General features: G+C 36.1%; 1 protein-coding gene across 1 annotated transcript in view; it reads right to left on the reverse strand.

Moving 5' to 3' along the window:
• LOC129242063 (uncharacterized) overlaps positions 1 to 27,564 on the reverse strand; it is a 189,761-nt gene that overhangs the window by 101,267 nt on the left and 60,930 nt on the right. The window contains exons 9-10 of the mRNA XM_054878623.1: positions 18,708 to 18,715; positions 11,631 to 11,772 (exon numbers count right to left, since the gene is read on the reverse strand). Coding sequence (XP_054734598.1) covers positions 11,631 to 11,772; positions 18,708 to 18,715 — 150 coding nt within the window. The remainder of the gene's footprint in view (positions 1 to 11,630; positions 11,773 to 18,707; positions 18,716 to 27,564) is intronic.

The raw sequence follows: 27,564 nt of genomic DNA on the forward strand, positions 1-27,564 counted from the left end.
TTGATGATCTCACAGTACTAAATATAAATAGCTTCATAATTTATTTTTTTTTTTTATTGAAAGTTTAAACTTAATTCCCAAGATAAATAATTATAAATGAAACTCCATTCAAAAATAGTTAAGCCATTAGTTGAAGTTATTCTATGCAGAAAAATAAAATTATTATATAGGGTGATCAATTAAGAGGAGTTTTTTTCATTTGCGTTTTTTTACAGATCGCGCGCGAGTTGTGGCAAACTGTCATCGTGGATTTGTTGAACAGCGTTTGGCATTTCATCATGGAAAGACTCACACCGCAACAACGTCTACAAATTGTTCAACTGTATTATGAAAATCAGCGTTCTGTGACAAGCCACTTGCCATACAGCTCGTGAAACAATGACTTTATTGAGAAGTCATTTCGGAGAGCAGCTGATTTCACGTTTAGGACCTGTGAGTTGGCCACCAAGATCTTGTGATATCACACCTTTGGACTTTTTTCTTTGGGGATTCGTGAAGTCCAAGGTCTATGCTGATAAACCAGCTACGATTAAAGCTCTGGAAGCCAACATTACGCGTGTTATTCACGACATACCAGTCGAAATGCTCGAACGAGTGATTGAAAATTGGACCTTCAGAATGGACCACCTTAAGCGTAGTTGCGGCCAACATTTGAATGAAGTCATATTCAAAAAGTAAATGAGAAAGAATGTCCTTTCAAATGATAAATAAAGGTTTTGAACATAATTTACATTTTTGTTTTTTTTTAACTATTGAAAAAAGCACCTCATGATTGATCACCCTATACATGGTCCCGCACTTTGAGATCATTTTTCAGTATGTGGTGGATGATACGGTCAGATATTTTTAGTTCTTTCGCCAATTGATTGGCTCTTCGTCGGAAATTTCGCTCAAGTCGCTTCTCCACTTTTTGAACCATTTCACGTGACGTTGCAGTCTTTTGATGACCACCTCCATGACATTTCGCGATGCTACCAGTATCATTGTAACGAGTAATGGTGCGATAAACCAAAACTTTATTTAATTTAAGGTGCTCGAGCTCACAAACAATCGCTGGTTGTGATTTTCCATCCAAATATATTATAATGCAATCACATTATTAAGTTTGAAATCCATTACTGATTTTCTTTTTTCGCGTTTACTCTCGGCAAAATACCTGTTTATTAAAGTATATAATAAAGGACCTAAAATTTATGAATTATAAATGATATTTTCCAAAGGATCATAGTATACTTTTCACAGATATAACTGCGCAAGATAAATCTTCAAAGATATTATATTTAAGCATAATTGGGAATTTATCTCAGTAAATTTGCACCGCAAAGTTTTGGTTGTTTCTGGTTTAAATATAACATATAGTTATATGCATGTAAACACTTTGACTTTGGTGTATGGTTTGGTCCTATGCGTATATGATAAACGCTTTGTATTCCCATTCATTCTGCAATTCTGACATGTTGACGCTTCCAAATATAATGTCACGCATTTTTTTATACCCAATATTGCTTATTCTCGTTGATTTTATTTTTTTCGGGAAGCCTATCTCTTTCACAGATTTATTTTTATAATTTAATTAAATTAGTAATACTTGAATTACTTTTCTCAAACGAAATGCAATTTATACCACAATAGCAATTTGTTGAGTTTCTACTTAACATCTGGCAAAAGAGATGCCATACATAAGTGTAAAAAAAGAAAAATCAACACAAAGCTAAATCGAAACTCCAATTTGAAAGACCTTGTACGCAGCAGAAAGTTCTTTAAAGTTTTATTAGCTTTTTAAACTTTTTACTTATTTATGTACTTATACACTTTTCACGGCAGCTTTGCTACTTTTGGTAGATTTATTTTCATATTGCGCTGCTCTCTTTACGTGGCTGTCACCTTCTCCTTTGTATGCCCTTAAAAATGTGTTATGCATTTTTTATTTTGGTGTTTGCTTTATTGATTTAAGAAGAAGAAAGAAACAAAAACAAAAATAAGCGCAGCACAAACCTGGCAACTGCCAAAGCAGCTGTTATTGCATTTTCTTTGTGTTGCATAGTTTTACACGGTTTGGAAATTGAAATTAATTAATTTGCTTGAGGTTATTGAGCTGCATTCTAGGTAAGATAACATTCTGACAATCTAGCAGTTGAAAGCGTGCTTCGAAACTAAAATGCGAGAACCAGAAAAACTAAGATTACAAAAAAGATTGCAATCACATACTTTCAGATTTTGCTTTAAAATTTCAGCAATAAATGGCTTGCTTTGATCTAAGAAAAATGAAAAAATATCAGGACAATTGGCAAGGAAAATACGAAAAACACTTCTGTAACACACTTCAAACCATTAAAGACATTTCGGCCTTTATTTCAGTCCATGTCAAAAAGTTCGTCGGACTCTTGTGGGGCAAAATCTTTATGCAACCAAAGTAAAAGACTATTCAAAATAAATTCTGAATAACATTATATTGTACAAGTAAATATTAGTAATACTCTTGCCCTTCACATCTCGTAAGTGGCTGCGGCGGTTTTGCATGTGGGTAGATTAGTCTTGTAAGTTATATTTAGCACATTATGTGTGCCATCATCTTGCTCAAAGGGTAGGTTAACTGCACTTTTAGCTATATCATCAACTATTTCGTTTCCTACGATACATTTGAGACCCGGTACCCAATAGATGTGCAGCCTTTTGTTTGCGGCTAGCCTTTCTATGGCTTCCTTGCTCCCTGGACCTGCGCGAGACGACCATTGATGGACAGTTTTTAGAGAGTTATTCATCACGTTACTGGTGGTCTCCAGGTACTTTCCCGTAACTACTATAGCTATGTCATCTGCATATGCCACTAGTTTTGGAGTCCCTCCATCGAATTTGTTAAGCAGTTCATTTGCCACAAGTAACCACAATAGCGGCGATAGTACCCCCCTTGCGGAGTACCTCTGCATGCATGTTTGGTAACACTTGTATTGTTGCAATTCGCTCTTATCTAGGCTAGTAGCTGCTTTAGCCATAAACAAACAGCAGGTTGAACATTAAGTCACGCTATACTGTCTGGAATAGCATCTTTCCTCACAGTCTTGAAAGCTCTTGAAATTCTTGTATCTATCATAGGTACTAGGTGAAGCATCAATATTTTTGTTAACGTTTTTAGCTTTTGAAATAATTTCTGTTACCTTATATGTTCGAGCTTAAATGAATTAGAAGATATCACACATTTCTTAGGAAATAGCCCGATGCTTAAAAGAATTCGTCAAAATTTTTTTGGAAAATGTAGTTTATACCAATATGAAATCATAGAAATTTTAAATGGTATTGGCCCTGCTGGATACAATAACTTATTTAAGTTCATCACTGGTGCTATAGAAAATCGAAAATTAATTTTAAGTGAATTCAATACATAATAAAAGCTTATAAATTAAAAAACAAAAAACTACGTAAATAAATTAAATTACTGTCAATACCCTAAGAACTGTATCTATACATGGTTTTATTTAAACTTTTACGATTGTATCTGTTATTTGATGTAACATATGTGAATTGTAAGATTTTTTCCGACAAACGACCTAGTGTCACTGTCGTACGTTCTAATGTTAATGATTAAAAATGAAATGTAATGCGTATTTAAAAAAAACTCGAACATAAAATAAATAAAAATATTGAAGACCGTCATACTAGGTGCAGTAAAAAAAATAAAATAATACAAACACAAGCTGATTAGACTTTTTTTTTTGTAATCGCTTACTCAGAAAGAACGGAATGTATTGTATAAGTGGAAGGTCAATTACGAAGAAATTTTAATACTAATAATAATTACACCCTTTATTCGGTGTTAGTTCGAGCTTCTCCTTTTATTTAAGGTGTGTGTCTTGATATTCTCCACAAATGGAGGGACCTACAGTTTTGAGCCGACTTCGAACGACAAATGGTTTTTATGAGGAACTTTTTCATGGCAGAAATACAGTCTGTGTCAGAAAAAAGGAACAGCGATTATTCATCAAGTATAAAAGATATATATTTAATTTTTTTTTACATGAAAGTATCTACAAAACTACGAGTCGCAATTACTCAATAAGCCGTGAGCCTCCAACGTTGGCGAGTATAGCCTGGCATCTTCATCATGCTTTGAACCCGCTTTTCTGCGTAGCTCGTCGACAAATAGGACTAAATTTTGCGAGCTTGACGCACGAGTTCCTTTAGATCGTGGACTGGCTTTCAGGCAAGATGCGTTTTCATAACTCCCCACACATTTTCAATGGGATTGGCGTCTAGGGACTAGGAAAGCCAGTCCATTACTGTGACACCAGTTTCTTGTTTTGTTGTTTCTCAATGTGTTTTTCTGAGAGCAGTGGCTTTGATGATGTGGGACGGTAGGATATGCTCGCCTCCTTCAGTCGTCGTTCGATGGTGTTCATACTCACATCTATTCTCTTTTAGCAAGAATTGTGGGTGCTTGGCGTAGTCGCAAAGAAGGGTCCCGCTTAACATGTTGAACGTTAACTTTATCCTGATTTTTTGTCGTCACTCGCTTCAAGCCGTGCTCGGAAAAGTCATCAACATTTTTGTACACCTTATACCGCTGATTCCACATCACAAACAATTTTTTTGATTTTTTAATTACTTTTGCAGCCGTGGCGTAAGATAATTTCGGCCCTTTCGAATGCGTACATAAAAATACCGCCTCAAAACGCTTCATGTACTTTTCACTCATTTTTGTTTGGCTGCGTTTAAGGGGAAAGTTTCGAACGACACTAACCTGTGTTAGAACTAGCGTCATAGCCCTTGAGTGGGAATTGAATTTTGAAGTTACAAGAAAAAAGGTGGTTCTTTTCTTCTGATACAGACATACACTCGCAGGCTTGCCACTGGGTGCCGAGGATCGACAGCCCTTAGAAAAAACTGTTTCTATCAAGTGATGCTTCATGCCCGGGGTCTCGAACACTGATACTACTGAATAGTAGTCATACTCCAGCCCATTCTGCTTCGGTGGCCGCCACGCCGGAAAGTTAGAGGATCCAGCTTTACATTCATTCTCAAGTCGGGTAACAATAAAATGGAAATCAAATCCATGACTTTTGTAGGTATTTTATAAGGTCTACGAATACTTTTGTTTTCTAAAAAAATGTGTTTATTATTTGAGTCTAGGTTTGTTATGAGGTGAAGAATCAAAAACTTTGCAGTGTTTATTTCACAATCTCTAAAGTTTTTGTTGTAATGAAGAATATATGCATCCAGGTTTTGCTTAGAATACAAAACGAAATAAATTCCTGCAGTGTGATTTTGGGCTTGTTTACGAAATATTTAATGGAATATAGACATAAACTGGTTGCTTTGGCCAAATGAGCAACCGTTTATTTTGACAAACATTTTATTTTGTCATTCCTATAGCCATTAGCAAAACATTTTCTCGATAAACATATCAGTATTTTCAAGTAAACCCGATTTCTTGAACACACAGTCTTTTCAATGGAAACGTGAACGCCGTAACTTGTCGACCAATTAAATTCTAACAAACTGCACTGAGTGAGCTTATAATATTTTTACCCCATTTTACTGATTCTACTTTACACTCTTTCGGCTTCGATGCATTGGATCGTTGTCAAAGTTGGTTAGTTCTTGCAAATATTTTCGCAGCTTCCAGTAATAATGGTTTTAGTGGATTATTCATTGAAGCTGCGTTGAAGTTGGCAGTAAGCATTAATACATGGTCAAATCCTTTTTCAGGTCCAAACATCAACCCTAACTGGATGCTTAACAGTTCGCTGAAGTTGTCGGTTATCAGAAGTTTACCAGGAATGATGTATGCAACTATCCGCCCAAAAGAAAGATTCATTCCTGAATATTAAGTTTGCCCATTTTGAGGTATTTGCCCGTAACTTCAGGTTTCTGCACGTAAAGTGTTCGAATCGTGTCTTTTGATAGATTAACATGTCTTTCCTTTAAAATTGCTTCAGCTTCGCACAACAATAGGTTCGGTTTTTACACAAACAATTCAGTGATCTTCTGATCTTCCTTTTGAGAGATATTTTTCACTTCGTCCGTGAAAAACGTTAACGCTCTTCACTTCGGTATAGCATTGTACCAAGTTATTTATGACCGTCTTTGACTTCTGAAAATATTTTGCTGCAGAAGCATTTGAAATTTTTGCACCTTTAGTTTGTCAAGTCACACTTCCATTAGACGTACTGTACACAGGCTCACTTATGCTATTCTGACCATCTACAACTTTGTTGGCTTTTGTTCTTGCCAATACCGATTGTTTCAGCAGGTGAAGCTTGAGGTTACACATAGAGTCCATTACACAATTAGCAGAGCTTGGAACAAACAAATTCTGGAAAGAGCGCATAGCCTAGATTTAACTTTTCAGAAACTAGTACTACCGTTTCCTTTACACACCTAAAGTTTCACATATCAGCTTTGCCATTGACTACTGACTACAGCATTGGCTAATTTATATATATACAGGTATAATTGGCACGTACACCCTTTTTGGGTGTTTGGCCGATCTCCTCCCCCTATTTGTGGTATGCGTCTTGATATTGTTCCACAAATGGAGGGACCTACAGTTTCAAGCCGACTCCGAACGGAGGAGCTTTTTCATGGCAGAAATACAATCGGAGGTTTGCCATTGCTATTAGAAAAATGTTTTTCTTAATTTTGGTGTTTCACCGAGATTCGAACCTACGTTCTCTCTGTGAATTCCGAATGGTAATCACGCACCAACCTATTCGGCTACGGCGGCCGCCAATTACCTATTGGTTAATTTAGTATACGATTTTATTTACCAACAAAAAATTTCATTTTTTACTTGAAATTTACTGCTTCAGGGCTTTTTCATCCAAACTCAATTTTTCTGTAACAAGAACTTCCCCTCTATCAGTTCTTAGGTATGTATAATAAATATTCTGTTTGAAGTCCAACTGAGAAAAACAAATTTTTCCATACTTAGTTGGGAGTGAATTATTTTCAGAAGAAGTGAAAATAAATATTCGTTTTGTAGGAAGAATATTTTCGACAAGGTTTAATATTTTATATTAAAATGATCGAATGGCCTAGCTTTAATTTTAAGAATAGTGCTTGGGTAAGACGCATACAGCTTTAATATGAAAAATCTTTACACAAAGGAATTAAAGGGCGTCAAATTGCATAATACGGCTGCCAATTCATGTCACCGAATAATTTTATTAAAATTTTAACCATTTTCGAAATGAATTTTCATAATTTCTGTATGTTGTGCGTTTGCGTACTTCTTCATGACTTGCTGGCTTTCAAACACGAATACAAATAATCTGACGAAGTTGTCCGTTCAGAATTTCATTTAAAAAAAGTTACTGTTTCGGAAAGTTATGAAATATTGTGGTAAACTTTCAAAATTATGAATTGCAAAACAACCAAGATAGTTCGTTAGTTCGATGGAGTAAAAATTTATAAGAAAATTAAAATATAATATATTATAATAATTTAAAGGTATGATAAAGTGAAATACTGAAGCTTGTATTAAGGGGTTATGCAATATTTTTATGAAAGATACGAATAACACAAAAATAAATTGAAGAAAACATATTGTTGGCATATGAAAATTCAAGTTGCTTTAGTAATTTGAGATAATTATATTTAAGTATGTGCCTACCTTCCTCTGTAAAAACATACGATCATTTATATTAAAAAATAGCATTTTTCTTTGAATATCAAAATAACACCTCTTATTGGAAAACCCTTTAGACAGAAGTACAATATTACACGACAGACCTACGCGATAAAATTATGGAAAATCATTATGAAATTGTTCGATCTTTAAGTACAACACATCACAATATTCGTGATTTATTTGGTGGAAATAATCGTCGTTATGTGTCGATAATTTAGAGGTTGGTGAAAATTAAAAAAAAAAAACTGATTTTGGATAGAAAAAGAACTGGTAGACTAACAACTGAACAACCTTCAACTCCGATGATTTCAACAATTGGTCAATCAGGACACTTGGGAGAAAACTAAATATTGGGTTGGGAATAAGTTCCTAGGGCTTTTATATTATCTTTAGTATGGTGCCACGGTCAACAAGGAGCTCTACATTGACCAGCTACGAGGATATTCGATTGAAAACACCTGATCGATATGATCAAACCATACTCCTTCACGACAACGTCAGACCCAACGTTGCACAATTCGTCAAAGCCGCACTCCAAGAGCTCGAATGAGAGGTACTTCAACATCAGCCGTATTTTCTGTTTTCACAGACAAGCATACTTGACTACAGCGGTCTCTGCTACAATATTTAGCTGATTATAAATCCAAACCGTTCTGGTAACGTAGAACCGACTGACGAAGCAGCAATAGTTGACCTTCTTCATTGTTGGAATTAATTAGTCGGCAAATGTTCCTATATTATTTTTGAAATGCTATTATAAAATAATTCAAAGTAAAGTGTTTCAGAAATTATTATCATTTAAATTTACAATTGAACTATTTCGTGAAATGTTTTTTACACTCTCACGACATTATTTATATGACTTTAATATGCACACTAACCAAACACTAAAACCAATTTTGTCCCAAAATCACAAAAACTTAATTTCGTATATTATATTATTCATATATGATATTACTATGTGCTGCGATGTGAAAGCCAAGCGGAAGTATGAATAGATATGCAATATAAGCTGTCGGTGAAGGCAGTCTAGTGGAAACCGCAGATCCGAGCATAGCGAGGACAGAGACCGCCCGTAGGAGCACAGATAAGGGTGCAGGGGTGCAAATACAAAAATAGAAAGTTGAGTTGTTGTACAAAAAATGTGTACATATTTGCCAATCTGGTATTCTATTATATGTAAAGTGGTGACGCATACACCTACATCAGCTTACACTTTGCACCTGTGTGCTTAGGGAGTAATGCACTAAAACAATGTGCGGCTTGTTAGCTTACCAACACCGTGGCAGAAAACAAACAAATGTCATTTGCGAAAAATCAAAAAGAAAACAATAGAACTGAGTATGGCAGCGAATGAATGCACTAGCAAAGATATCGGTATGTAGTTAGGGTTAGAAGCCCTGCAGGAATGCGAGTGTTCGCCAAAATATCAACAGTAGTAGTAACAGTAGTAGTAGTAGTAGTAGTAGTAGTAACAACAGTGACGAACTAATCACTGTCAGGGCAAAGCAAGGATGTCCCCAAGGGGGCGTTCTTCCTCCGCTGCTGTGGTGCTTGGTCGTAGACTCTCTACTAGCGGAGACGCAAGAACTCGGTTTTCATATCCAAGCATATGCGGACGATGTCTGTGGGCTAACATCGGATAAATCCCTAATGAGGCTTTGCACGAAAGTGCAGAGGATTCTGGACAAAATCGATGACTGGTGCATGAGGCAAGGTCTTTTCATTAATCCGAACAAAACTACCATAGTCTTGTTTACGAGAAAACGGAAATTGAATGGACTCAGTCTTCCAACACTGAATGGTGTGAGACTTGGCCTTTCTGATGAAGTTAAATATCTAGAGTAATCTTGAATAAGAAGCTTACTTGGGAAACACACGTTTCACTGAAGGTGAATCGCGCATTAAGGATTTTTCAGCAATGCCGCAGAGCCTTTGGTAAAACCTGAGGTCTGAAACCTGCTGTGTTCCTATGGATATACACAGCACTTATCAGACCAGTCATCACTTACGCCTCTGTGGTCTGGTGGGGACTGAGCATGGTTAAGTCCACAATCCGGGAACTATACAGGCTGCAAAGAAGTGTATGTTTATGCATTACGGGTGCCATGACTACAACCTCTGGTGATGCCCTAAATGCTATGCTTGATTTGCTCCCCTTGGATCTTAAGATACAACAGGAAGCAATAATAGCAATGTGTAGACTCCATAAATATGGTTTTTGGCACGAAAATAGAACTTCGGGATACAGAGAAATCTTCAAGTTGCTATCGGAGTAGTATCCAGTGTTTTTGGCACCAGGGAGGTTTGACGGATATTTTCTTTACCAATGGGTTTAAGAATGAAAAAGGGCTGGAGCGGATGGTACTTAAGCGGTAGTAATAAGTATCACTATGCTATGGGGGAAATGGCAACTGTTTTTCAAACGGAAGTTTTTGCCATACTGAAAGTAGCCGAATGTATAATCGAGAGGAGATGAAGCGGGAAACAGATAGGAGTTTTCAGGGACAGTCAGGCCGTGGATCAGCGGTTCCCCCACAAGGGCCAGAGATAATAATCGGAATCAGTTCCGCAGGAATCATGAATTGAATCAACGATTATGTATGCAATTTACATAAAGAGCGATGGGCTGGTCTAGAACGCTGCAGAAATGCAAAGTGTCTTGTGACAAGTCCGAACAGAAAACTGTCAAACTTTCTACTAAAACTTGAAAGGAAAGACGTTCGGTTGATGGTCGGTATTATTACAGGACACAACCCATGGGATCAGCATATGCCCACCATTGGAATCATTGAGGATCCAATGTGCCTATCGTGCTTGAAGGAGGCGAATAGCAGTGTGCACTTTCTCTGTGAGTGTCCTGCCTTTGGTAGAGCACGGCTAGTGAGTGTTACCTAAAGAAATTGAGACTCCTTAAAGTAGCTTCTAAAATTATCCTATATTATATACTGTACCCAAAACTTTCCAACCGGTAAATTTTGTTTCGACGAAGTCGGACAATAGAAAAAGGGGTGTTAGATGAGTTGATTTCAATGGTCTTCTGTGAATATAAGGCATATGTTTGGTAGCTTTGGAACCTATTCTGAAGAGATAGAAATTCATTCTTCTAAAATATACAAATCGTAGTTACACCAAAATTACGCAGATTTCAAGAGAGGGGTCGTGGTTGGTCTCCGATAGTGACAGGAGGGGAATTTCCCCTATTTCACGCTTGGAACCGCCCCTGTGAATGAACACTGCCAGCTGCCACTTGACGGATATCATAACCTTGTCCATTTAACAAAAAGAATTTAAATTTTCAAATAAACATTAAACATAAAAATTTCCAGTAAAAGATATTAACAAAGACCGGAGATTAATTCCACGATAAATTGTTGATTAGCATAGGGAGTTTTTGTAAAAAGACATCAAGCCAGTTATGCATTTCACAAGCGTGAACAAGTCATGCTGCCTGATGTGATTTGTATATCGTCCCCTTAGTATAACAATAGCCTATGTGCTCATAGGCTATTATTTTTTTATTGAATTTTTGGATTCTCCATCGTCGATTTTATATGTGGTCAAAATTTTATCAAATTCTAGTTCCACAAAGTGGGTCAAAACGTCAGTCAAAAAATAATAAATATTTACAGACATAACGAGATTTGAGTGAGAGCTACTTTCGACAAAAAGTTTGAAATTCATTTTCTCAAAACATCAAAAAATGTATAGGATATTTTAATACTAAGGGGACGATATTATTTATAAACTAGATGAATCCAATGATTCTTATTTTTATTAAGAAGAGTCAATTTTACGTAAAGCTTTCTTGCAGGCCTTTTTCGCAAACAGTAGCACATTCAATAGTGCTGAGACTAAATTGATGTTGACAAGTGGCGAACATAAAAATTGTGAAAAGTGAAAAGGCAAAATGACAACAAAGGTTAACGCATACACATACACTAACACATGCATACACATGTATTTCTATTGTATAACCTACGGGCATATTAAAAACACTCACCTGTTGCTGATTCTCCCGCTGGGTACGCAAACGCGCTTCAATACACTGCCGTGTCTCGATGAACGCTTTCCGTTGCGCTTTCTCCTTAGGCCAATGCGTGTAAATGCCTGTTAGATTGGAGATGAATAATGCTAGAAGGCTGCTAAGCAACTGTTGCATTTTGTATTGTTATCAAGAAAATGGAGAAAAAATAGACAAACAAAATTAATGAATGAAAGCAGATGGAAATACGGTAGAATTTATATATTTCTAGTATTCTACATATTTGAACACTGGAAAGCTTTTCGCAATTGCTTATGCAGTGAATAAGTGTGTATGTATGCACAGAAGTATATATGTACTCGTACATGCATATGCTTGTGCTAGAACGGAAACAGTCAACTATTGGCTTGATGCATAGCGCGCATGTGGTATGCCACAAGCAATTGTAAATGACGATTTGTATGATTGCCTCTTTTATGGATGAGTGCATTTGGTGCTGTAAGTGAGTGAGTGAGTGTGGGAGCGTGTGTGTAAGTGTGTCTGTGTACAGTATTTTTCCAACATTTTACGGACATTAAGTTTCGCTATAAAATATAAGTATAACTCGAAATGTCGAAACTAACAAGTAACGGTTTTCTTCTCTTTAGAGTTTGGGAGCCCTCGCTTAAAAATAAATGGGTTTTGAGCATTAATTATATAATGCAAAACGAAAGCAAAACGAAAGCAAAAGACAACAAATATTCAAGCAGACTTGTTTATTCATTAAAACATGGTTTTCATCGTATTTCAATTCCGGCTTCGGAATATCAGTCAGATAGAAATTTTTTCCTTATGTCTTAAAATTATTCTCTGTAAAGTTAGGCAATGGCAAACCTCCGAGTGTATTTCTGCCATGAAAAAGCTCCTCATAAAAATATCTGCCGTTCGGAGTCGGCTTGAAACTGTAGGTTCCTCCAATTGTGGAACAACATCAAGACGCACACCACAAATAGGAGGAGGAGCTCGGCCAAACGCCTAACAAAAGTGTACGCGCCAATTATTTATTTTTTTTTTAAGTTAAAGTTCTAATACTTGTAGTTTAGCATGCCTCTCAAAAAAGGAGACGGCCGCCATAGCCATTAATTTGTGCGAGACTACCATTCGACAAGGCTTAAGTGGGCACGAAACACCAAATGATCGAAAATATATATAGAAGTACATTGTGTCAAAAAAATACCAGGAATTGTTCAATAAAACGCAAAATAATGAAACTTCAAAATTTGAAACCTTCATCTTATTTTTTGAACAAACCTCGTATATAAGTATGTACTTAAACAAAAGAGCGAATAAAAGCAAGACATTTATAATATTCTTTTCGCGTCGAAACGGAAAAATTCTGCATCTGATTTATGTCAATTTTATTCCATTAAGATTTTATTCTTCAATCAACTTCTTTTCAACTAATTTAATTAAATAAATTATTATGAGATTCATATCAGCTAATCCCGGAATTTGCAATACTTGAAATCATCGAGATTTGCAACCCTAACAGCGACCAGCGTTCGTCATATATAATATAAGTACACGTAAGCTGTTTAGCCCACCTTACAGGTTTATGAAGGATGCAAGAGTGCGCTTACGTATCTGCTGCGCATGGTATTCGTTTAACAGATTTTACTGTGCTTATAAAAATTTCCTGTCAGTTCCTATTGTTATGCATCTGTTGCAACCACCTGCGTACTTAAGGCGTGTTCTTCATTTCTTATTTTTTGTCATAAGCAAATTGTATGTGAATATGTACATATATGTATGAGAAGAGGCAACATATTTCTTGTATCGTCGATGTGTGTAGGATGCTCCATATAAATGATCTTAAATTGCGAAATATTATACTTATAATATCAAATTGTTAAACTCGAAGTGGAAAATTTATAAAACTTCAAAAAACTTGGTTATTAGCTTGAAATTCATTAGTAGGAGAGCTCTACGCAGCATCAAAGAGTATAACAGCGGGTAATTTACAAAAAAAAATTCGAATATACGTACTATACATAATTAAAATAAGTTTTTCTTTTACTTTTTCATTTAAATATTCAACTTTTAGTGCCACAGTAGAAAAAGACGTTGAATGTTGAGGAGTAGCACGCAGATATTTTCAGAAATAGTGCCACGCCAGCAACGAAAGTTCTATGACCTGCGTGGGAACGTGAATCAAACGGAGGAGGGTACAACTTTTTCCACGAAAATACTAAATATTTCATGCTGTTTTATTGTCCCACCACTCATCGTTTTCATAATACTCATATACTCATAGCTGAGCAGAACGTAGAGAGGGAATTTGGTGACGCATGCACGCACAGGGGTCACGTAAGTTATGGAAGCACTAAAATGATTGCAAAATTAATTCTGGTAATATTTAAACGAACTCGCTGATTTTCGATATATCCACCATTACTAGCAGAATTAACCAAACTAATTTATTTATTTATATTCTAAAACCTTAATCAACATGCCACAACTGCACAACAAGGCCACCACTTGCACTATTGTTTTGTGCGGAATTTTTTTTGTTTCCAAATTGTATCCTATTTCGTTGGGTATAATATAATATAATACGTAGTGCAAAATTAATCATCCAACATTGTTTTTGAATAACTTTTATACTAGATAAAAAAAATGATTTTGGATAATGGAAATCTTTATTTTGATCTTTATGCGCTCCATTGCTTGTCTGTTTGTACACGTCATTTGCAAAAACTTTAATCTTCCGATAAAGTGACTAATTTTGCTTCCACTTGAAGGAGGGAAATTTTCGATTTATTCTGTGATGGAATTACGAGTATATAAATTCCTAATGAACTCAAATTAAGATAAGTTGAGTTGAATAAATAAATAAATATAAAGAAATCTAGAATTTTATACTTTGATATAACTATTTACAAATACTCTCTTCCAAAAAAAAAAAAAAAACAGAACATCGAAGTTCTTCCAAACAGGATTGGCTAGTGTATTTTGTGGCAAAAATTTATTATTAATCATTAAAGTCATCTTCTGCTTTGGTGAACGATTTTACTCTCTTTTCCATTGTATCGATTTATGAGACTTTCCTCAGGGAAGGACATACTTTGAAAAGATGGCACATCAGATGATGAGTAGGACAAAGGTTCTTTTCTTCTTCCTGAAAGGTGCGATAACCACTTACACGAGTTTGGCCGAGTTTAACAAAGCGCGACAGTCGTTTTTTTCTCGTGCTAACCGGAGCCAGTTGGGCCCACTAAGTGAAGCCAAGTCCTTGTTCACCTGATCTAACCAACATATAGCAGGTCTTCCTCTTCCTCTGCTACCACCAGCTGGTACCGCATCAAATACTTTCAGAGCCGGAGCGTTTGTATCCATTCGGATGACATGACCCAGCCAACGAAGGAGTTGGATCTTTATTCGCTGTGCCATGTATATGTCGTCGTAAAGCTCATACAGCTCATCGTTCCGTTGCCTGCGATATTCGCCGTGGCTAACGTATAAAGGTCCAAAAATATTCGGCAGAATTATTTTCTTATGCACTCCAAGTGAGCGATTAATTTCAGGTTAATGAAATCGTACGACAGAGAATCTCCTTGTATCACGTTCGGTACCAAACGGCTCGGAGAAATACTTCTCGATTCTGCCTAATTTTGCATAGCCGTTTTAGTTTTGCGGGGATACCAAATTCAGACATTATGGGTATTTTTCAAGACTCGGCATAGGGTTGGTGTCGAAATTCTGTATGTACAAAATTCTAAAAACAAAATGCTTTTTTAGAATTCTGCTTTTTTAAAATTCGTACATATGTACATACCTACATTAATTATAGTTGACAACAGTTATACATTGGTATGTACATATGTTTGCAATCAAATATTACCTGGAGATGAGAACTTCTATCACAAATGAGGAATTACAATTTCACAACACCTGCCTACAACGGTTCTTATATTGTTTGTTTACCTTCTGTTAAGTGCTGACTTTTTGTGAAAGAGCGTGGTTTAATATTATATTGATAAAAGATCCGGTGTACATACCCATAGCCCTGAGGCAGTGGAAGGACTAGAAAAAAGAAATGGAACATGAAAGAACCAAAAACTGTAGACGATATTGATATGCCACTTAATTTATATGTCCTTGAAGGCGAGCTTTTTGTCTTAGGAGAAAAGTGGGTCGATGATGAACTTTTTATAATATTGGGGACAAAATCTTCATTGGAAATGCTCAGTAGCAGTGATGGGCTGTTGATAGAACTTTCCATGTTGTTCCTCGCGTTATGAGGCAACTTTTTTCCATACATGGCAGAGTACATAGCGAAATCGTGCCTCTCATTTTTTGCTTGATGAGCAAAAAAACGTTGAAGTCATATGTCGCTGGTTTTAACGAGTTGCTGACAATTGCAGGTAACCATGAACTAAATTTATGCCCTCAGCGTATAATTTGCGGTTTCGAAATGAGTATCATATCGGCAATTAAGCAATGTTTCCCAAATACTGATTTAAGCGGCTGTTTGTTCCATTTTGGACAACTAATATGGCGAATATGGCGAATATTTTATGGTTGTGTATGTATACTAAGTAATAATATGTTCTTTTATGTATAGATTGGCTCAAAAATATGGGACTTCGGTGGAATTCGCACTACAAGTGAAATACCGAATTACTGTCAAACATTACTTAATAACTGCGATGATGAAAGTGTAAAAAATTTACTAGTTTGGTTTGATAAAAACTATATTGATATAAATAATAATAATTCCAAATATTCTCCCGAGTTTTGGTCAGTGCATGACCATAATGCATCGCAAACAGAAACGTTTCCTAGAACACAAAACAATATTGAAGCGTGGCATCGCCGGCTGAAAGTTATTGTTAGAAGAAGAAACTCGCAATTTTACCATCTTGTGCTAAGTTTGCAAAAGGAACTTATTTTAGCGAAAACTCAAATATCAAGAAAAGAAAATGGAGAAAGAGTTAGAAAAAAAAGGAAAATAATTAAAAAAAACAAACAGCTGCGAAGAATTATTAAGAAAAGAAATGAATTAAGTTACACTACATATTTAAAAAGAATTGCAAAAAATATTGTAATTGGCTAAACTAAAATATTGTTATCGCTTAAACATATATGTATATTTATGGAATAAATGTTTATTTTGTTACTTCTTGTATGACGAAAATCACAAAACTTGAATAAAGCAGAATTTTTCGCATTAAACATGCAGAATTTTGAAAAAGCAGAATTTTAGAAAGCAGAATTTTAAAAAGCAGAATTTTAAAAAAGCAGAATTTTAAAAAGCAGAATTTTTTTGCAATTTACAGAATTTCGTCACCCAGAATTTTGTAATACAGAATAATGACACGCTCCCCTCGGCATATTGTTAATATCTGATCGATTGTGGACTTTTCAGGTCTAAAATCACAACAGGACAAAGGTTACAATGAAAAAATTTAATTTTTTTGGAAATTGACTTATCTACTGTTAATAGTCGTCACTAAGACGTTAAAAATGCAGTTGACTGAAGAATCTCTAATTATAATGATGGTTTAATTTTAAAAATTCAGAGAATATTAACATAAATTAGTTTTTTTTTTCGAAGACAAACAGTCCCATTACTTATGGAGCGCGATTTTATGCATGTAGCTGCCTCTTCCGGCATTGCGGTAGCGCATCCTGTTAAGCCAGTTTTTCAGGACATTAGGGACGTTTTTTGGCTCTACCTCACGAGTGGCCTAGTCGATATTCACCTTAACCCGTCCAATTGACATCACTGAGACGGTTAGTAACTCGATTACCGAACTTAGCGCACAAAATATCGATTAAGACGTGGACTATGTGGCGCCCCATCCTGCTGCAACCAAAGAACTTCATATCTTCAGTTTTATGTAAAAAAAGAAGTAATTTATTTTGGCTTTGTAGCGTTCCATGGCTACCGAAATGGCGCTCCGGCAGTATATTCAAAGAAAAGTGGGCCAATGATTCCAACTCTACGAAAGCCGCAACAAACTATCACACTTTGGGAATGCATTGCCATCCACAGATGCGGTACTTTTGCTTGTTAACATAACTACCGCGCTGGAAATGTGCTTCGTGAGAAAAGAAGACTTTTCGAGCAAAATCAAGTTACCCATTAATTCAATAATTCCTGCGTTGTTCAAGCGTACGACAATTAATTTTGTTCTGCGGCTGTCACTGTCTAAATGACATATTATAAAAAAAACTATATAGTTCCCTGTCAAAATACTTACTTCACCATTGCTCGTAGTTGCTGCATTCGGCATCAAACGCATTGCTTGGGTCTTTCTATTGCAATGCTTCAGACTCTGCACTTGTAAAGGGGTTTCCAATAACAGGTGCTATCTATCGCTATCATTAACATATTAACTATTTTCATAGCCGGAATTGGATGATATTGATCTGGACAACGTTTATTTTCAACAAGACGGCGCTACGTGCCAAACAAGCAACGAAACCATTGATATTTCACGGGAAAAGTTTCCGGATCGTGTAATCTCTCGAAGAGGTGATCACAATTGGCCACCGAGATCTTGTGACTTAACACCTTGTAACTTTTTTCTTTGGGGTCACGTGAAAAAGAAGGTCTACGCCAACAGCCCAGGGTCAATTCAAGACCACAAAGATGGAATTCGTGAGTCTATCGAGGACATAGGGCAGCCACTTTGCAATTCAGTTACGGAAAATTTCATTAAAAGGATATTGCCCTGTAAGCGTGGTCGTAGTGGTCATTTGCCTGACGTTATTTTCCACTATTAACGGCATACCTTTATGAAATAAACATCCAATCATTTATATTAAAAAGTAGCATTTGGCTTTGTATATCAAAATAACACCTCTGTTTGGAAAACCCTATATTAGACCACAAAATAATAGGAGTGCCGGCATGAAAAGGTAAATGAATACACAACTTTTTTTTTACCACATGTAAGTGAAGCTGTACTATAGCGGTACACCTAACGGGACGCTAGTACTTAAATATGAAGCAAAATTATAGTAGTTATTTTAGAGCAGGATTACTTCTTTTCTGAGACGCGTATTATTGATTTGCACAAAATAATAGCAGTGCTAACGTTTTTTAACCAAAATAACTTTTAATTTATAAAAATAATTTATAAATATACAAAAAATTCGAAAAGTAAGTAAGCTGCCAGCAATTTTAGTAAAATATTGTTAATTTATGTGTTAATGTTTTGGTCCTAGTGGGTAGAAGAAAGCACCGTGAAGAGGAAAAGCGAGCAATGATCAAAAAGCTAAAAAATAATTAAAAAATAGTTGAAAAACAAACAAGGAAATTTCAGATCCCATGGGATGTTTTGCTCAGATAATATCAAATACCTACAATATAGAAACAAGCATGAAGCTTGCGGACGAAAGCACAAAATATCCAGTAAAGGTGACCTTTACTGGAAAAGTAATATTCTAAAAGTCATCTGCGACAACCTAAGTTTGCCTGATGAAAGCAAAATCGAATTCTTTGGTAGTGCAGGCTCCAGAAAGAATGTTCCCATTGAACACGGGATATTATCACCGAATCACCACCAACATAGGGGCGCTAAAGTTATGGTATGGGTAGCTTATCATTTAACGGAATAAGCCTAATTTACTTTATTAAAGGTGTCATGTTAGGTATTAGACGAGGCAATATTATCATGTGCCACTGAAATGAATATGGTAGTTGGTTGGTTCGTTGGTTAGAGTGGTGATTCATCCAGAATCCAACTAGCGCTTCCGCACCATTTTGTTGCCACATCCTCGTTACCAACTTTTTACCAGTTATTTACAGCAAGACTATATCCAATCTGTGCGGTTTAAGAACCTTATTAGGTTGTTGACATCTAAACCAGACAGTTACTCAAGACTCTCGAACAGTGGTATGCCCAGGGTTAACATTCTGTCCTTCCATAGGGCAGGGCACTCCCAGAGGAAATGGAAGATTGTTTCTTTTTTCTCCGGTTGTTTGGAACTGTGACAGTATGTCGTGTGAGGGATGCCCATTTTGGCTGTTTGTTCTCCGATAGACCAAAAGCCAGTTATGACTGCCGTTAGTCTACAGGCGTCCCGTCGTTTCATGTTTATCAATGTCGACGATTACTTGAGGTTGTGGGTGGGCCATAACGTCCTGCTGATTTTGCATTTCGTCTGGTCTCTTCATATTTTTCACTCAAGGTGGTGAGGCTATTCCTACTTTGTTCCACCACTTTAGAGATTGTTGTAGCCGAGTCCAACGCCTGAATTGCAGCTTGACTATCCGAAAGAATAGTGATATAGCCCTTAAAAGAGAAATCTGTGATTAGTAGCCTACAAACTTCCCCAATTGCCAGTACTTCCGCCTGGAAGACACTGCTCGTATTAGGGAGACGTACAGATTTTTGAATTCCAAGTCTATGAAAATATAAACCAACTTCAACACCACAATCCATTTTACTGCCATCTGTATAGACTGTAGTGTCGAAGTTGTTTAGAGAAAATCCCATATTCTATTCTTCCTTAGATGGAAAGAGAGTGGCAAAATTCCTATTGAAAGTTACCGTCGGGACGATGTAGTCAGCCCTCACCGAGATTAACTGAGCTTGTCGCAATAATAGACTAGCGTGACCATACGTTTTTTCTTTCCAGCGATCCACTTCATTTAACCTAAGAATAACGTGTGTCAGTGCATTCAGAGCCTCTCTAGGACATGAGCTGATTGCACCGACTGTAATTGCACAGGCTTACCTTTGTATTCTGCCGAGTAATTTGGTATTGTACTCTCTTCATAGAGCCTTCCACCAAACTACCGAACCATACGATAAAATAGGTCGTATAACCGCCTTATACAGCCATAGTGTATGCTTAGGTTGAAGACCCCATCTTCTTCCAAGCATACGTTTGCAGACATATAAAGCAATTTCGGCTTTCCTTACCCGTTCTTCGAGGTTTAATTTCCAACTAAGTTTGGAGTCCAGAATTACCTCCAAGTACTTTGCACTGGGTGAAAGTGAAAGAGTTTGTCCGCTCATATTTGGTAGGGTAAAAGTTGGTACCTTGTATCTGGTGGTATCTTGTATATGGTAGTAGTAATTCTTTATTTACTTATAAATATTGCATCTTACATTTCAATAATTTATACAATAATTCATTTAATTGTATAAATACATGAAGAAAGAAATAATAAATTTGTAGCAATAACAATGTTGTCTGTCACAGGTCAAAAATTAATCAAAAATTAAACTCTGCAATAAGAAAATATTTGTAGCGTATGATTAGTATATAAAGCAACTTAGTCTTTTCCAATTGTGGCCATTAAGTATATCTATTGCTTCTGCATTATTTATCTTCGCTGCGTTTGGGAATATTGTTCTGATCTCCTTCAGTACCGGACATCTTCCTAAGAAGTGCTGCGTATCTTCTTCATCGTTTAAATTGCAGAGGGTGCATATTTTCAGGGCATTTCCATACGTAGTTGCATTTAGCTACAGTAAACCACATCTTGCTTTGAAAATTGTCCTAATGTCAGCTACCCGCATATCTTCTTTAATATATGATTCCTCTTTTAAGTAGTCTTAAGGTTTATAAATTCGCGTCGCGCTTGTCTGTGATTTTTGCCCTGCCATGTTGAGATCTTTTATTTTCATTTTGGTAAGAAGTTGCACACAGCGATCTTGCCAGTCTATAGCGGTGATGTTTTCTTCAAACTTCAGTGTGAACACCATTCCCATGTCGTTCAGATGCTTAAGCCAAAACACATTTTTACTTAAGATGCCTTAGGTTAGTTTGTGTGGGAGTCTGTTGCAATTTTATTTATAAATGGTGCAGGTTTCAAAATAGTCGGATACTTCTTTTCCCGTCAAAACCGCAGATCTAGTATTCTCGTAAATATTTTCTATGAGGTTCGTTATTTTACTAGATATTCCCATCTATCGAAGTTTATAAATCAACGGTCTCCTCGGCACCCTGTCGAACGCCGCCTTGAAATCAACAAAATATGCATAAGCTTTATGAATTTCATGAAACTAAAGATGTACAATAGGCGCGAGATTATAAATGTTATCTACAGTTGAATAATTTCTTCTAGAGCCGGCTTGGAATTCTTTGAGCACGCTGTTCTTTTCTACACAATTTGCAAGTATGGCGTTAATCAATCCCATTAACACCTTTGCGATAGAATTCATAAAGCTCATAAAAATGAATATATATCAGCAAGATATTGATCCCAAACGTCCCCAACAAGGCCGCAAAAGAATTGTTTGAGGTGTCGGAAACCAACGGTGAACGAAAACCAACTAATTCTGGCGATTTTACTTCAAATGAAATTTTAGTTTTTCTTTACGTTTGATTGAAATATGCTGACTGCTGAAAGATAAATGCAACTCGGATATTTCATAGAAAATGTATCACTGTATAGTTTTTAAACATCCATATTGGATAAGTGTCGATATAGTCACAAAATAATCAGTGCATAACTAGTTACTTTTTGCACCTGTTTAAATTTTCACTACGGTGGATACATTTCGTATTTGTATACGTAAATAAAGTATAATAAACATTTTGCTTTTCTCATTTCTTGAATTCTTTGAATTTATTTATTTTATTTATTTAATTTTTGTTATTGTCGACGTTTCACCTGGCAATTGTAAGACACTCAAATCCATTGTTATGCATAACCATCAAACCAAAAAGCTACAGAATGTCTTGCATACCTTATTGCAATCTCTGCATAGTTTGAATACATCTATCCATATACATATAAATGTACATATGCTTGTTCAGGCATGCATTTGATAGAGGTTTGTCGCTCTCGAACCGAATAATGGTACACTTGTACATATTTTTATAATAAATACACATACATACTTTTCCTAGCTATGAGAAAAGGGGTTATTGTCAATAACTAATATCTCAAAGAGAGAAGTATAATTTTCACTGAGCGCATAGTGAAATAAGGAATTGTGAAGGAATATATTGGGTAGTCGAAAAAGTCTTTTTGTATTTCTAAACAAACTTCAACTCATTTTTTTTATATTTATAATGAACTTTATTAAACCAAATATGTACCATTTTGGTCGACCACCTTTTGCCATTTTTCTTCAAGAAACATTATTCCATCAGTGTAAAACTTTTGTGGTTTCTCGGCGAGAAACTGCGACAAGTGATTTTCACAGGCTTCTCTTGAAGCCAACTTTACTCCATTAAGGGAGTTCTGCATTGACCGAAATAAATGGTAGTCCGATGGTGCAAGGTCAGGACTATATGGTGGATGCATCAAAACTACCCAGCCGATCTCTCCCAGTTTTTGCCGAGTCATCAAAGATGTGTGTGGCCTAGCGTTGTCCTGATGGACGACGACGCCCTTTCTGCTGATCAGTTCTGGCCGTTTTTTTTTCGATTGCTTGCTTCAACCTCATCAGTTGTTGACAGTAAAGTGTGGAATCAATCTTTCGAGCAGGCTGGAGCAACTCATAGTGGATGATTCCTTTCCAATTCCACTAAACACACAGCATAACCTTTCGAGGTGTCAATCCTGGCTTTGTGATCATTTGTTGAGCTTCACCACCCTTGCACCATGATCTTTTTCGCACATTATTGCCGTATTTTATCCACTTTTCGTCTCCTGTTACCATTAGCTTCAGAAATGGTTCGATTTCATTTCGTTTCAGCAAAGAATCGCAGATGTTAATTCGGTCCATTAAATGTTTCACAGACAATTCATGTGGTACCCAAACATCGAGCTTCTTTTTGTAACCAGCCTTTTTTAAATAGTTCAAAACCATTTGATGATGAATGTTTAGTACCTTGGCGATGTCATGGCAGCTTATGTGACGGTCCTGGTCAATCTTTTCCATAATTTCATCGACTTTTTTAACGATAGGTCGACCGGAGCGAGGTGCATCTTTCACATCGAAATTTCCAGAACGGAAGCGAGCGAACCATTGTTGTGCTACACGAACTGATACAGCATCGTCTCCGTAAACTTCACAAATTTCATTGGTGGCTTGCATGGCATTCTTCCCTTTTTTATACAAAAATTTCAAAATATAGCGTATTTCTTCATTATTTTCACTCAGTTTTGAACAGCTATAACTTTTTTTCAAATTCTGCGAATTTAATTTTTTTCTGGTTAAATGAAGCTTGAAATGTCACCTTTCTAACGCCATATGATATGGCACAATGTGATTGGTATCACTGGAGATAGATGACTCCAACGACATCTAAATACGAAAAGACTTTTTCTACTACCCAATAATACGTAGATAATGCCACTAGGAAGTCTCCTATTGATAAAACAGCAGATGGCTATGAAGCGCTTATAAATGTAAAAATGGTTATGACAAATTAGCTATGGAATAATAGATGGGATGTCTCAAGGTTGTTGAAAATTGAAGCACTCTTGAGACTTTATTATTGCACCGATGGTGCAATGTCGACGCGTGCTCACAAATATGGTACACTTGTTGGAGTTAATGTGCAAACCAAGCAATAATAGCTAAGGACAGAGTTGGATGAACAATAAAAAAAACTGAGGAAGGCTACGGATTCTAAACTTGCCAGACATCCGAAAACATAAGAATTTAGACAGCAATATTGGGGTAAGAACTAGTAAGAATTGACTGCGCTGCGACAAACCAGTGCCTGAATCCAAAATGCAGCCTCTTTATATACTCTGCTCGAAATGTGCTGCAGTAGTCAGGTAGCCGTAGATGTAGGTAGTGAGTGGATACTACTCTCAATCCTGTTTTTTAGTGCTGAGCGATCATTGAAGGTAGCCACTGACCCTGGGTCATGGTCTTTGACGTCATTCTATTCACATATTTCTGGGATTCGTGTGGGAAAATTATTTTCAAAACAACATCTAGGAAGATCCGAAATTTGATATAAATATATATGGAACGGCGCCGTAGCAGAATGAGTTTGTTCGTGACAACCATTCGGTAGTGCTCCCGTTCGAATCTTCGAGCATGAAATACTAGGTTAGGTACTAAATCACATAGAATTTATTTTCGAACAGCGTTAAATCGTCGGCAGGCAATGACAAACATTCAAGGGAATTTCTGCCATGACAAAAAACAAAACAAAAAAAAAACAATGTGGAATTCGGAGGTGAAATGAAATTGTAAGCCCTTTCAATTATGGAACTATACCACCAAACCGTAACCCCATTGAATAGGTTTCAAGCCTCTTCTTTCACCTATAGTCATTTTGCGTGCGTGTAGAGCATTGATGGGTTTTCTTGATCTGTCTTCTATGTTTCAGTTCCAGTTGAGTTTACAGTATAAAATAATCTCGAAGTAATTTAGTTCGGCAGCAAGTGTAAGTTCCACCCATTTATACGTATTGGAATAGAAGCATTTCAGTTTTTCTGCGATTAACATTCAATCCACTCTTACTGGGCCAGCTGTAGAGCGCGTTTTGTTACAGTTCCCTTAGAACTTTGTAAAAATACTTTCCTTATGCTTAAGTTGCCCACATAAGCGGTGGTATTACAGCCAACATATTGAAAATTTAAGAGTAGAGTATTATATTTTCAGTCACATTAGGGGAGAAATGATCCCACGCTGCGTGCCTAGTAATAATCGAGTTTAGCTATAGTCAAAGTTTTGATTCAATGCAATTTGACTAACCTTGGGTAGGAATAATACTTCTTTATTTGTGTGACAGGGATAAGGAAATTTTAAGTATAAGACATCCGCGATTTCATTCGAGATATTGAGTGAATAAATTGGAAATTATCTTGATTAATTAAATGAGGAATGGAAGCATTGGCAGAGGTAATTAAAGATGTGAAATTACATCTCCGAGTTGAAGTAACCAAAGTGGGACAATCTATGATCCATAAATATACGGAATATATTGAATATGACATAGTGATGTTTTTGGTACTGAATATTACTAGATCTCTGTTGAACACCGACGATATTTTTTACTTTTACTCAATCAATTTTATTTAAGTTTTCAATCGGATTCTTTTCAGAACTTTACGAAGTCCATTTCATAGTTTTGAACGCTTAGGATGTCAACCAATTTTTTTTTTTAATTTTCGCGAACGTTTTGAATAATGTTTCTAATTAAAGTAACCCGATGTTTCACATGCAACTCATATCAGCAGAAATTGGCATATTCGATTGCGAAATGTTTAAGAACTAATTCTTGTAAATTTTACTGTCAATTTGTACTATAGGACCAACTCCGTAATAAGTAATAAACCATAGCCCCAAGCCATCAAATAACTGCCATAAAATTGAATAGTTTGAATAACAGATGAGTGAAAACTACAATTGGAATTTAAAATTCAGCGCTTCACAAAACTTGAATTATACAGTTAATTCATTCTCGATCAGTTTTGGCTGAGTTAAAAAAAAAAAAATAAATAATTGGCGCGTACACTTCTGTTAGGTGTTTGGCTGAGCTCCTCCTCCTATTTGTGGTGTGCGTCTTGATGTTGTTCCACAAATGGAGGGACCTACAGTTTCAAGCCGACTCCGAACGGCAGATATTTTTATGAGGAGCTTTTTCATGGCAGAAATACACTCGGAGGTTTGCCATTGCCTGCCGAGGGGCGACCGCTATTAGAAAAATGTTTTTATTAATTTTGCTTTCACCGAGATTCGAACCAACGACCTCTCAGTGAATTCCGAATGGTGATCACGCACCAACCCATTCGGCTACGGCGGCCTACACCTAATTAACTTATAAAAAGCAAAAGCGAAATTTAAAATAAATTCGTTTCAAAATTAATAGGCGAAAACTGTGAGTATACATATCCAACCACTTCAAATTGTGTTTAATTGCACCAGTTTCCATTTTCTGAGAATGTAATTATTCAACCCTACGGTTGCCCTTGTGAGTAAAAATGTTCGCATTCAAAAGGTAATTATTAAAATATTAAATCTCATTTTGTTGTTTGCATGTTTTTTGTCGTGCGTTTATTCACACGACAGAATCGGATAAAAAAATTAATGGTAAATAAAGCCACAGGTATTTAATGTGCGAAAATATTATTATCAATTTAAAAGAGTAAATGCGTGGCGGTGCTTATGAAGAGCTTTTTAATGTATTTATAGAAGAACTTGATGTAAAAAAGTACCGAAAATTTGTTAATAAATACGACATATTTATTATTTGTGCAATTTTTAATGTATTGTCAGGGCAGTGGGTCCCTACCGGCAGATGTTATACCCTTTTATCAACGAGTAATGCAATCATCAACAAGATTCAGCGGCTTCAGTACTCGTTGCGAATTCTTTTGTATGTCTTTTAAATGGAAATGATAACATGAATTAGTAATCAGAATCTTTGTGAGCTGAAGTCATATCTCTATAATGCGGTGGTATTTGTTATTGTTGTTGTGTGGCCCAAAAGCGCGTTCACAATAATGGTAGGGCTTTGGAGATAGTGGCTTACAGTGGTATACAATTTGCGATTTTTTTCAGAAATCTAGCATCTCTAGACAAATTCGCTCTCTCAACCACCTAGAAAATATCCTCTATTAACCGACTGACAATTTTTGCGAATTTTCTGGAATTCCCGGCACTTTTGTGACAGAATGTGTTGTATGTATGTCGTGAGGGTCACCCCAAAAACGGAAAGAATAAAATGAAAGAGATTAAACAAAATCGATCTTTGGAGTTCTAAAAGTGTTGCTTAAACAAAAACACGTATTTGTTTGCGTATTAAATATGTATTTGTACGTAAAAAAAATATTCATAAAAACTGAAACTCTAGTCTTAATTAATCTATTTCCAATATCTTTATTTTTTTATTTATAAATACTTACTGACGACTAACACAAATTAAATAAGGTTATATACAAAATTCCAGAAGGTTAATGAAAACAGCATTAGACAAAGAAAAATCAAGTTCGATAAGAGACGAGGTCTGGTTGAACTCATTAAAAGCGCGAGCAATTGGCACATTCCCGTCATAGTGTGTAGGAATATCGAGTTTTGTGCGCTTCTTGGAA

The sequence above is a fragment of the Anastrepha obliqua genome, chromosome 3, assembly GCF_027943255.1.
Source record: "Anastrepha obliqua isolate idAnaObli1 chromosome 3, idAnaObli1_1.0, whole genome shotgun sequence".
In the NCBI taxonomy this organism is placed as follows: domain Eukaryota; kingdom Metazoa; phylum Arthropoda; class Insecta; order Diptera; family Tephritidae; genus Anastrepha; species Anastrepha obliqua.